Below are 13060 nucleotides of genomic sequence, written 5' to 3'. Positions count from 1 at the left end.
CCTGCCCCGCCGCTTCGCCCGCCCCGGGGAGAACACGGCTCCCCCGGGTCCCAGCGCCACGGCAGAGGCCCGGCAGGGCCCCTCCGCGCTGGCCCGAGGGAAAAAGGGGAAACGTTACGCAGCCCCACGGGAGAGCGTGGCTGAGGGGAAAAGGCGGCAGCCGGCCCCGGGAAAGCAGCGGGGAAGGTGGCATCTGCTACCGAAAGCGCTGCGTGGGTGAGCTTCGAGGGGGTTCCACTGCAAGAGGGCAAAATGCCGTTTCGCCTCTGCCCCACCTTCACACCTCTTGCTAAACCCTCTCGACAGCTCTGGGGGAGGAGTACTGGGTATTTCCACGCACAAAATGCGGATCGCCTTCAGAACACTTTATTCGGAGGCAAAACAGCGTGGTGAGCGTAGGCAGAATTTTAAAAAAAGAAAAACTGTAAAGGATTAGGATCAACGGTGCGCTCTCCTTATGGAACCAGTCGGTCTCCAGGGAGCATGGAGATGTCTGTGGGACATCACTGTCCTTTACAGAAAACAGCCCCTGTTCTTGCGCTTCCCATGGTCTTCAGTGAAAAAATAACCTAAAATAAAATTACTGTACAGATGGAGAAACGGGCATTGTAATCTGAAAGAGACAAATAACTCCCATTAATATTACAGCTCCTCACAGGCACCAGAGGACACAATAAAGCACACTTTTATATCTAAATACTAAAATTCATTACTATCATATTGAATCTTAATAGGCACCTGGGATGATAAACCTGATTTTGCAGGAGAAAAGCTGCTACAATTGATCTGCGTGATTAGATTGTGTCACAGCTGGTCATTTTTTATGACCATTTTTGCTAAGTATATTTGGCCTTTTTTTTTTAATCTAACATAGCTTCTAGGCAGTAAACACTCCAATTTCCACATGCACACTTGTGGCTGGTGTACTTGCGGAGGCTGGCCTCTGCATGTCTATTAGGCTTTTCCCAGACCTGCTCCATGTCTCATCTCTCCAACAGAATTCAAATGTCATCTGCTGTTGGCAGCACTCCCAGCTACCAGGAAGCAAAACCTCAAACCATCCCACACAAGGAATGCGGTCCGTAGGGATGGCTCAGGCTCCGAGTCAGCCCTGCTCAGAGACTACACCAACGTCCTCATACACAGAGCTGCTGCTCTGAAACACGTTGTCACAAACGTCAAGGGGAAAAAACATTTAGATTTACATTTAACATTAAATGGAAAGGAAAACAGGAGCGTAATAGTTTATTGCTTAAGTTTTTTACTTGTGCGGTACAAATTCTAAGAAACACTTTTGAGCTTTTGTAAGGGATTGAGGGAAAAAACATCTTTGAAAAGACCTATGGGACCAAGTAGATTATTTAAATGTGTGCTTCTTCGCCAAGAGTAAACCTCAAAGAAAAGAAAGATAACATGTCTGTTCCTCAGAGTCTTTTACGTTTTTATGGCTATACTTAAAACTTACAGCTGGAAGAAAAGTTAATAAATGGTATTTATATATAGGCGCCATTTGGCAAAATTGGTCTGTTAAACCCTTTTGCACTCAACTATAGTAATGGGGAAAAGTTTCAAGATGTCTGTGATGATTACAGAAGAAAGTTTAGATTGGATTCTTACCTTATTTACTGACTCTTTGTTATTACTGTTGTTCCATTGTGAGCAGGGATAATAGGTGCAGGAAAATCCAGTTCAGGGGCATCAAAAAAGTATGCCTACATTATTACAGAGGAGAAACAAAACTGTTTAGAGAGAAACAAACAGTTCTGCCTCATCCCAACTCTTTCTTTCCACACCCACCGTTTACAAGGTACAAACACAGCATTGAAATGGCAAATTTGGATCTGTTCTTATCAGATAAGAAACGGTCAACTAAAATGGTGCTCCAAACTATACTTTTAAATATAACAGTTAGCAGCTAAGGCCTTTGAAAAAAGAAAAGACTTGTACTGGAAAGGATTGGATTGCAGATATTTATTTGACTGTTTGCTGGTTTAACTGGTGAAGCTCCAGGCAGTCTCCAGTGTCAGGAGCCCCGCCGGAGTTAGCTGCAAATCTCCTGCTAACACAAGAGTTGCGTTTTGCCTTCGCCTCCCTGCACGCTGAGCTGCAGGGAACCAGATCTATCTATTCTGGAAGCTGGGGGAGAACAGAACTGAAGCCTGGATGATAGCATTCTACTGCAACAGAGACAACAAATAATTTAAGTACTCATCGTTATGTGTTTCAGTAGCATTAGGGTCTTCTGTTTTCATAATGCTGATATTTTAGTAAGTTCTAGCATGTTCATGTTTTCATACATCAAACTCATAAGCACATGCTATATATTGAACATTTAATCATTTTAAAGGATTAACCAAGCATAGTACTTATTGGAATATGCTGCGACTGGCTACAATAAAGATTAATGCTTTGCTGATACTATGATGAATTCCAGAAAAATTTAAGACTGTCCTGTGAGTGGTTTTGTGCTGAAGACATATTCATTATCGAGTTTGTTGCTAGCACTGTCAAAGTCAGATTGGCATCAATTTTTGCTATGTTTCAAATAATTGGAACTTTTACCTTGGCGGTTTTTTCGGGAAGTACTATTTCTTTCTTTAGTAAAAAAGATTTTTCAGCAACCAGCCAACTACTCCTTCCCTGCACTGTAACATGTTGCCAGTCCCAGGAAATAACAGATTAGAGAAAGGGAAAGGCAGTGTCATACCAAACAGCCGACAGCCAGCAGGGCATGAAGCAGAACAATGGTCCCCACGGTTGCCAGTGCAATCCTCCGGTTGTCATCTCGGACAGCGGGCCAAAAGGTCATCACCAAAACAGACCCCGAAAGGCACAGGGAGAACATCACTAGGACCCAGCGCACCACTTTTTGTGGAATGATCCACAAAATCTGTAAAAGGGAGGAAAATGATTGTTAGAGAGACTGTGTGAAACAGGGATTCATTTATTTAACGCATTGTTCTGTGACACTTCATCGCTTCCAGCCAATTTGTGCACAAATTAACTCATGCCTTATCTGAGACGTCTCTGTTATTTGAGGAAAAGAATAACAGCAGCGATGAGCTTTACTCCCAGACACAACAAGAGCGTGTCTGCTGAGTTATGGCACTCCCTCCAAGGCCTGCCCCTTGCCAGAGTCCCTGCCAGGGAAACTTGCCCTCGGAGCCATCAGCAGTGCCGTCCTGCACACTCATGTCTGTACCTGGGGACACACACATCCCGATTCCTGAAGTTGCCTCGGGCTGCCTGCCAGGCTCGCCAGCAGCACCCTTGCTTGGATTTGCTGCCTCTGGGGAAATGACCTGTCCTGGGCTTCTCCAGGACCCACAAGACATCTTTACACTAGACAACCTTCAACAAAAAGCTTTAGTCTAATGAAGCAAAAGGAGCAAATGATTTGCCCAGTCCCCAAATTTTGACTAATACGAACAATATTATAAGAAATGGCAAATTTTCTAAACCAGTACCTTTTCTCAGGGCATGTAATAGAGGTGCACTCTTTAGGCCATACGTACCGCTGTGGGAATGTAAATGAAGAGGGAGTAGCCATATACACACACTATCTCCAGGAACGAGTAGGAGACAATGTTCATAACTTTACTGTTCCGCCACATCAGGAATCCCCAGAGAGCAAGGGGAACGAGCCAAGCGTACGCATAAATCGTTGTTGCTGCTATGGACACTGGAAATATGACAAAAGGTTTAATGTTCTACTTAGAATACCAGCCAGAATCAAACATGTAGAAGCATTTAGCCTGAAAACTAGAAAGCTACCTTTGAAGTTACTTTCAAAAAAAAAGAAGTTTGAATTATTAATAAACTGAGAACTTTGCATTTACATCCAGTTTACACCCACTACTTTGCCAGTACTTCAAGTTAGTTTAAAAGTAAAGACTCCAGAAAGTATTCTCTATATTTTCAATTTCTTTATACACCCGTGTACAAAATGCTGTCAGTTTCAGTGTGAAAGGAAAAGCCATTGAGGAAATAAAAACTTAGTTAAAAATAGAAATTTGGCTACTAACAGCTACTAAAAATGAGAATAGAATGAAGACATGCTAAAAAAAAAGAAGGAGAACACAGGCACAAGTGCCAAATCTGAAATTATTCAAGTGACTGGACTCCCAAGTGGCAGTGTTCTTCCAAGTATGCTGTGGATTTTGGAAACAAACAGAAGCCATGTTCCTCTGCAGGGACAGCAATCTTCTTCAAACTACAGGGACAGGTGTAGACAATTGGCTCCTCACAGTGAGTTCTGTGGGGCACATATCAGTTGAGCATCTTTTGCTTATTCTCAAGTTTGTCAGAAGGTAAGAACTTCCAGTCCTCGGTAGGCAATATGAGTAATGCGCTAATTCAGTCATTTTCTGTCTGAGGCCTGCAGGTTCCTAGGAGGCCATGGATCCACAAAGGCATCTACAAAAGCACAACAGTGGCCACTGCTGGGCTTTCCCTCTCTGTACAAGGGGGCATTCACTAAGGCTAGAAAAATAACTGCTCCAATTACTCCTGCTTGCTCTACGGAAACCCGGTAATTACTTTATGCTCTGGAGGAGTAGCGTTCTGCCAGGTACAGCCCACTTTAACGACTCATTTCACATCTCTCAAAATTTAGAGAGAGCAATCAATCAAAAGACTCTGCTAAATCAAAGCTGTGACCTGGTTTTATACTACTTCATTAATGCATTGAAAAAAAACTAACCAAAAAACCAAACTCCCGAACTCAGGACCATATCAACTACTTACAAACCTTTTCTGAACTCGGGCACATAGTGGTAGGTTGGTTTGCCCAGATGGATGAAGAAATTCGAGAGATTGCCACTAACAGCAATGGTAAAGACAAGTGTGGCACATATCCAAAAGGGACCTTAAAAGGAAACAAACGAGTTCAATAGCAACTCCTGTGCCCTCTTGTTTTTTTAAGGTTAGCAAGTAAAAAGAAATACAAACTCAAAACATTTAGCACAGAAGAGAACTTCTCACACCTCGTACCTACCGTAAAGGTCGGGATTGCTGCGGATATACAGCCTTACAAAGTTCTTCCCTGGTACGGGGAAAACTGAACCTTTGATTCTGTCCAGGACCTATGAAAACGTACAGATTTGTCTGACTAAAAATGCAAGAAGGAAAGAACCTCAATGTCTGGATAAGGCATAGTTCAGACAACAGTTCTCCTCCAGAGTGGAGTATTAACCTGGTATGTGTCCACATCGAAGAACGTCTGATAGTACTCAAATGTCCAGAAAGGGGCACTTTTCTTCTGTCCTGCAAGCAGCTGTACAGTGGGAAAGGCAACATGGAAAAATGTTACAAGTATGCAATTTATGCATTACTAGTTCATTTACACAATAGTTATGTGATTTCTGTACCCAGACAGAAACCAAACTTAACAGGGTGGCATTTACTATGAATTATTTAATGGTTTCCCTTTCCCCCTCTAATATTTGTTGGCAGCAGCTAGTTGCTTATCTCCCTGCAAGCAGAATAGTGGCCTGAGGTCCTAAAGAGCAGCCTCACACTACCTTCTGCCACATCATTTACAACACATGCCTTCATCGGCATCACAAGTTCCCTCGCTGTTGTTGACAGCTGCATTAGCTGAACCCTTCAAGCAAGACCTGGACATTTCCAAGTTTCCTGCTCTCCTGCCAGAGTCACCAACCCCACAGCAGAATCAACAGAAACAAGCAGGGTGCTGGGTTTTCAGCTGCTGCTGTGCTCATCTCCTGGCATATTTGCTCAGCTTAAATCACCACCATTTCAGTACAATTTCCTAGGCTGCAAACCACAACAGCTGAAGAGCCAATGCACATTTGCTTCTGCCAACTCTGCTATGGAGAAATTAACCCGTGTCAGAGAAGAAGCAGAGTTTTAAGTCACCCAGCATGAATCCCTGGTGTCCTCTAGAAAGATCTCAGTGTTGTCAGCACCATTTGTATACGTGCCAACGGAGGCACCGTAGGTGTAAAAGCGTTACCTCTGTTTTATCGGAGTCATCGGTCCCCAGTAATTCGTCATCTTCTTCTCTCCCTGGCTCCTGCAGACGGCCGTGCTGATTCTTGGGGATTTCAACTGGCTCATCGATGCTTATTGTGGTAGCGTCGGGATTTGCTGCAAGCAAATTAGCTGCATCGTCAAATTCTGCAAATAAGTACATTACAAGACAGGTGATGATCAAGCTACCAAAATTTTTGTTCTTGTGGCTCAAAAAACTACTTCAAGACCCCTACACAGCCCAAGAAAGGATACATCTCTAGCTTAGGCACATCAAATATGATCTGTTTGTTAAAGCCCAAAGTGACATGGATCAAGCTGAACATTTACTTAGTTAATAAAGCGTGAGGCTGTTTTTCCTGCTAATCTGCCTGCATTACGATAAACTAGCACCACTGAAGCCTGCCTTTCCTTCCTGCGACCAGCCCCAACCTGAGGACCAGCAGGTCTCTGCAAGGGCAGGGGGAAGCCACCTCTCTGAAAAGGCTGTAGAAATGGGTAATTTTAATCTTCTCCAAAAACTAGTTTTTTCCAGACCTGCATTTATTAATCAAAAATTAAGGAAGCCTGAAACTACAGTCCATTCCCAATGACAGAGCGCTCTGCCCAGTTTCAGCTTTCACTTTCCGCCACAAAGGATTTCGGTCAACACCGGTTACGTTTTTTCGCTCACCAAGAGCACAAATTCATCTCAGAAAACTGGAGATATTCCTGACGCCACTCGCAAACCTTCACGGAAGCTTTTATTCGGAGAAAGCTCAGCCCTGCTTCCAAGCCTCTGACCCCTCCGTCAGCTGGGCCCCAAACCCCACCTTCACACCTGCGACAGCCGCCTTTACCTTGGAATTTGAGGTCATCCACCGTCGCCATTCATCCGCTCGGTTGAGGAACAGGTCCCCGAGGCCTCGACCCTCCTGAAAGACAGACCCCGCGCTGACCCTCTCCCCGCCGTGCCCGTCCCGGCCGCCGCTCGCCTCCCCTGACGCTGCCCCAGGCCGTCCGTGCCACCCACCCCACGTCCCCCCTCGCCGCCCCGGGCCGCCCGCGGTCACCCCGGCCCCGCTGCGGGAGCGGGGCAGCCCCCGCACCTCCGGGCTCCGCAGCCCAACCGCTCCCGGCAGCGGCCGCTTCGCTCCCTTAAAGGGGCAGCCGCCGCCGCTGCTCAGCGACAGCCAACCGGCAGCTCCGCTGCCCTCCTCTCCTCCCCCGCCTCTTCGGGCCCCCAAGAAACATACCGGCGACGCTCCTTGCGCCGGCCAATCACAGGCCACGCGGCGCTTCCTCGGCCCGTCTCCGCCCGCCCCCTTAAAGAGCCCGCGCCGCCCCCAGCCCTGCTGGGCACGCGTTAGGGAATGGGGCGACGGCTGCTGTATTTATGAAGGTTGCACACACATCGACACACAGTGCTCATATATCTATAGTTATATGTTCACATCTTCTGTGATAAACGCATAATGCATATTTTGATAATTTCCCTTTTTATATATATTGGGGTGCATCTAGTTTTGGGGTACCCTTCCAGCCCCAAAGTGACAAATACCGGTGCGCGGCAGAGCACCCCAGGAGGCAGAGCTGTAGGAACAGGACAGCGTTTGCACAGCAGACGCGAAACGCAAGCGGCGGCATCAATCCAAGGCCCCGAGCGTCGGTGTCGATGGTCCTGCCGAAGAACGTGCGAGCTGCGAGCCTTGCACCTGCAGGGTCTAAACATGCGGCCCTCGGGCACTGCTAATGTTAATTCTTACTTTTAGTCTGTGGTTCAGGGAAAACATCCTGATTCAGCTCCTCTCATGAGTAAAACACAGGGCTTATTTGTGAACAAGCCTTGTAGCTGTGCAGTTAGCACTAAAAATCTATCCGTCACTGTAATTAACACCTTTGGTGTAGATGGAGACAGCGCGGCTGACAGGCTCCTCGCTCACGCAGACGCTGAAGTCCACAGAGAGGCGGTGGCGTGCAAGGCGAGGCAGAAATTTGGCCAAACACGTGAACATTTTTTCCTCCCCTTTGCCCTCTACCTTTGCCCCTGCCATCGCGCTGCGTTCCCGTCGGAAGCGGTCAGGCCTCCTCCACCACGATGTTCAGCATCAGGGTATTCCTACAAAAAATCCTGATTCTTCTGCACGTTACTGCGTGCGTTGTTGTTGGCAAAACACTGATGATACTGTTCCCCAATGCCATGAGGAGATACATCCTAAAACAGGGCAAAAGGAGCAGAATGAACGAGAATCCAAAATTCAGCTACGAAAACTGGGGTCCGACTTTTTTCAGCTTCAAGTATTTGCTCTTTGTGCTGAAGGTGAAGTGGAAGAGGCTGGAGGACGAAGCCCATGAGGGACAACCTGCTCCCAACACACCGGTGGTGACTTTCAACAGGGAAGTTTGTCACCTCTTTGATTTCATGCAAGGTCAGTAAATCAGCCATGTAGGTGGGTTTGGCTCGCTAAGACGATAAACGAGGAGAAGGGGCTGCTGAGGGAGCAGGCACAGGCAGCTGGCACGAGAGCGCACGACATGGCAGACCAGACTAACAGCAGTCGCTTGGTGGAAACGATGCAGCACGTTCACGCCAGCTGTCTGCCTCTTGATTTTCAAAAATAACCTGTGTTTATCATCCTGGCTCCAATATCCCCTCACACCAGTAAGCTTACGAACCTCTTGCAAAAGCTGGCTCTGCCTGGAAATACCCTTTCACTGAAAGCCAAAATAATAATTTGGTTTAGGGGAGAGAAGACCCAGAATCGGAACCGTGTGTAGTGATTCACAAGTGTTGGCTGTCATTCCCTGTACGTACAGAAAGTCCCACACCAGCTCCCTTCACTAGCCTAAAGCCTAGAAAGCACACGCTGTTTTTTTCCAGATTCAAAGTGGCTAGAAATAAAGCAGAGGAAAAAGTAACTGCTTTGTACTTTGCCCACTGCCTCCCGCACATATATCTATAGAACGTGGAATTAATCATTAAGCTGCAGTCTCGATCCCCAGGGAAGGGATTACACCCTTCTCTAACTCTGCTTTCCTAATTATATACATACATATATATATATTTATGTAGAAACTAGGATGCAAATTTGGAAAAGAGGTACACAATACCTACAGGAAGGTACCCCCTTTATTAGATTCTTTAGGATGTGGATCTATGTTAGCAGCAGGTTCTGAAGTTAAGCACAGCCAGAAGGAAGATCTTGAAAAGATTTCAGATAATTTAGCAAAACCATAGACTAAAAGAGGTGCTTAAAAATCCTGCAAGTTCTCTTAAATTGAGGCCTTGCAAACAGATGCTAACACCTGTGGGCACATACTGTGTTAATTTGTAAGCAACTGCACGGATACTTTTGCCAGTGGCTTGTGTAACGTTAGTTTAATAAATAATAATATATAACCAGAGTTCTGTTTGGACAGGAAATTGCAGAAATACATTGAAAGCATGAAAGCCTGTGATGCATGACTGAAAAGTCTGCAGCTTCCACTCAGCTCAGCTCGAACTGACACCTCTGGAAAAAAATCAAGACATGTCCAATAGGTTCATTAAAAGGCATTAGGACTCTGTGCTTGATGTCCATCCCCGAACCAGTGTCCTCTGAAAAACCTTGCAGATGATCATGTTTAGTATTTTTGAAGTTCCTTCGCACTAAGGATCTTGGGGAGGCTGTGATGTGCTACACGCTGTATATATCCATTTTAGACCAGTTCCCTATCCCAAAATGTTGGTAATTGAGAGAATTGGCTCTCGTCACGGGGACGCGAGAGAAGCTGCGTGACTGCATGGTGCCTCTGGCCTTTACTGGGCTTTACAAAGGAAAGGGTCCCCCCAGTTAAGCTCACTGCTGGGTCCAGCACAGGTCAGAGGCAGGCCGGGGACAAGAAAGCATCTTTATGCCTGTTTTGCATAGATGCAGATGTTCTACTGCCAATTTTAATGTCCTAACAAGAAAGTTACAGGATAAGCGACTTACCTACTGTTGCCCAGGAAACTCTGTGGCAGAGGCTCAATTCAGTGCATGTATTTAATTCTGTCCTTTCTCCCACCACTGATTTCACCACAAACTGTCCCATTTTTTTCCAGATAACCGACCTTTAATCCTGAATTTTGGAAGCTGCACCTGACCTTCGTTTATGTTAAAATTTGATGAGTTCAACAAGCTCATCAAAGATTTCAGCTCTATAGCAGATTTCCTTATCATCTACATCGAAGAAGCTCACGCAGTAGGTACAGTACAAACATCACAGTAATGCCCACCAAAACTTCAGACAGGTATCACTCCCTTTAGGAAAAGAAGTACGTTAGCAAAGGAGGGAGCTGCAAACAGGGAAGGAAATCTTCCTCAAATCAAAAGTGGCAACACCAAATCTAGGCACCAGCTTGCATCCCTAATTCTCTGAAGATGTTACTCACACATCTGACTTTATACCAAGGTACTCCTGCTGAAGACACTCATCTCTGTGAAGGTGAAGCACACAGTTACATCTTTATAAAACTTCCTCTCAACGTTAGTACAGCTCCTTTTGGAAGGAAAAAAAAAAAGCACTTCATATAACAAAGGTTAAGTGTACAACACCAGCATGTTACATGTTTTTAAAAAAAAAATAACTCATTTTTAACATGTCTCAAGAACAGGATGCAGACTCTGATTTGAAAAATTTAGCAAACTATACACACTCTTCTATCTACACTGGGCTCTAAGCAACACATTGGCACTGATCTTATCCCAGGGTTAAGGTGGTTTTCTAAAATGTAACATTTACAGTTTTCAAGTTTTCTAACCATACATCACTTTCAGTAGTTCAGAAACAGATAACAGCTAAGTCAACCATCAAAACCTTTTACTAGTTTCTGCTTTACTAGGAAGAGTTGTGTGCAAATGTGTGTTTGCATATTTCTGAAAAAGGAAGGTGTGCCCTGGCTCAAATGTTTCACTTCTCACAGCTATGAAATTTTGTTTTATAGGCTTAATGAGTAGAATCACACAGAATGAACAGTACTATCATTCTGACTGCTAAATGAAAGGTTATCAGCTGACAGCGCTATTTGCCATTTTAAAATTCCCTCTGTGCAAATAATTTTGACAAACCTTACCCAAATAGGGTATGTCCCCCACCTGACACCTTTCTAGGGCTGATTTATGTGGGAAAATTTCAGCTAAACTACATCAAATATTTCCAAATCCAGGGCAAGGAGAAAATATATTTTGCTGAAATTAAAGAAAAAGAAAAAAAAAAAATCTTCGGACCATTTATTTTAAAAGCTTTAGCGCTCGCATACTCTGAGGGGGAGGCTTTCATTTCACGGCAAGTTTTGGTGTTAGGAGTAAAATGCAGCATTCTTTTAACACAGTTTTGCGATATGACACACAGTACATCTCCACGCTTAACATCTATTCAAAATGTTCCTTGCTAAACCCCTTTCTCATTTGTTTTAGATGGATGGGCTTTTAAAAACAATATTGTTATTAAAAATCACAGAAGCCTTGAAGATCGAAAAATTGCAGCACAATTTCTTCAGAAAAATAATCCTTTATGTCCAGTGGTTTTAGACACTATGGAAAACCAGAGCAGTTCAAAATATGCTGCATTGCCAGAACGACTGTATCTACTTCAAGGAGGGAAGGTCATCTACAAGGTAATATCAACAATAATAATGAGCACAATGTATTGAGATTTTTAAATTTCAAAATAATTTGAGAATGCTTTACATTTAAGAGTCAGTATTTCATTCTGTTTGAGAGCTAAGAATTTCACAATTCACTGCAACTGTGGAGAAAAAAGGACTTGCAGCAAAACCAGTCTGGGCCTTCACAATGTACATATTTGATGTACACCTCAGTCTTGCTTAAATATTTATCTTTTGGCTCATTAGGAAGCCTAGGTACATCTAAGCTGTACATCCAGCTCCAGGATCCAGCCGTTGGCCCTGTCCCAGTTACACAGCAGGGTGTAACCTGTGCATACACCATCTCCCACGCGATGTCTGGCATGTGAGGGAAGCCCAAGCACACCTGCCCACAGTTCTGGTGCAACTGCTGTGCTCTAAAGGACTTCTGCTTTGTCTACTTGAGCATCACTGTATAATTTTATTGCCTTTGCAGGGAGGAGTGGGGCCTTGGAATTATCACCCCCAGGAAATACGCGCCATCCTGGAAAAAATGAAATAGAAGAGCAGAGGACTTCAGAGTAAAAAAGCTCAATGAATAAGTTTTCACAGATAGAAGAAGAAAAAAAAAGAATTTAAAAATAACAATAGAGACAACAAGACTACTGTATGTACATCTAAAGAGCACGTGTAATGTGGTCCATTATGTGTTTGTCTAGAGGTTTTCAAGTCTCATCACTACAACCCCAACTACTGCAGTGTAGTACCTTACTATGCTTATACCACATGGAGTAATGAACAGTAGTTGGGTTCATTGAGCTGTCAGGACTGGATACCAATGTTTACATTTGTAAGGAATATTGTGCAGGATAAACATCACGGTTGGTGACAGTTGCAAAAGTCGACTGGCATACAAAACAACTGATTTCACATTATTAAGATTCCCTTTCTGTTGTATACATACCATTTTCCTAAATGTTCACTTTCACTGACTTCAGAAGGCTTCTGAATAAGACAATCTCTATCAGCATTTGTTTCTATTAATATTTGTTATGACAGTCATAGCATAAAGCACAGACGGCCGTGACCTGATTGTAGAAAATATTTATAGAAACAAGGGATTGATCTGCAATTATTAAAAATCCATCAGAGCACTTCAATATGGCTTCAGATTATTTCCCTCCCCACCCTGCCCCTCTCCCCCTGGGTTATTTCTAAGCATTAGTAGACATTTATATTCATCCTATTAATCTTGGAACAGTTTGAGCTGATGAGAAAGTTACCAGTTTAAGAACTTTTGAAGGACTTGTTTGACAGTAGGAAGTAATACCTCCCATTTAAGTATGTCACGCTTGTTTTTCTATTTAACTCAGAGTGCAAAGGAAACATTTTACAGGAAATCGAGTTTTAATTCATGTATTAAGAAAGCCTGATGTAAACATATTAATTTAAATGGACTCAGTTATGTTCAGGTGTTCT

The 13060-nt window shown here is 44.1% G+C and overlaps 2 protein-coding genes across 6 annotated transcripts; one reads left to right on the top strand and one right to left on the bottom strand.

Annotated features, from left to right (window-relative positions):
- Nucleotides 1-350: 350 nt before the first annotated feature.
- On the bottom strand, nucleotides 351-7213 carry YIPF1 (Yip1 domain family member 1). Of its 5 annotated transcripts, none has more exons than XM_069788690.1 (10): nucleotides 7083-7213; nucleotides 6834-6908; nucleotides 5978-6141; nucleotides 5195-5275; nucleotides 4997-5084; nucleotides 4751-4867; nucleotides 3516-3682; nucleotides 2708-2890; nucleotides 1618-1712; nucleotides 351-613 (listed from the first exon to the last, which is right to left on the bottom strand). In XM_069788690.1, the coding sequence occupies exons 2-9, from the start codon at nucleotides 6862-6864 to the stop codon at nucleotides 1623-1625; spliced, it is 921 nt and encodes a 306-aa protein (XP_069644791.1). In that variant the 5' UTR covers nucleotides 6865-6908; nucleotides 7083-7213; the 3' UTR covers nucleotides 351-613; nucleotides 1618-1622. The 5 variants fall into 5 exon arrangements, with proteins under 5 accessions (XP_069644791.1, XP_069644793.1, XP_069644790.1 ...); XM_069788692.1 differs by having other exon boundaries at nucleotides 5978-6111; nucleotides 7083-7199; XM_069788689.1 differs by lacking the exon at nucleotides 7083-7213 and having other exon boundaries at nucleotides 6834-7006.
- A 760-nt stretch (nucleotides 7214-7973) lies between these two features.
- DIO1 (iodothyronine deiodinase 1) lies at nucleotides 7974-12741 on the top strand. Its single transcript, XM_009916941.2, has 4 exons — nucleotides 7974-8402; nucleotides 10058-10201; nucleotides 11412-11611; nucleotides 12078-12741. Exons 1-4 carry the CDS (start codon nucleotides 8072-8074, stop codon nucleotides 12141-12143), a joined length of 741 nt encoding a protein of 246 aa, XP_009915243.2. The 5' UTR covers nucleotides 7974-8071; the 3' UTR covers nucleotides 12144-12741.
- Nucleotides 12742-13060: the final 319 nt, after the last annotated feature.

The sequence above is a fragment of the Haliaeetus albicilla genome, chromosome 8, assembly GCF_947461875.1.
Source record: "Haliaeetus albicilla chromosome 8, bHalAlb1.1, whole genome shotgun sequence".
NCBI lineage: Eukaryota > Metazoa > Chordata > Aves > Accipitriformes > Accipitridae > Haliaeetus > Haliaeetus albicilla.
This window is presented reverse-complemented; position numbering and strand designations above follow the sequence as displayed.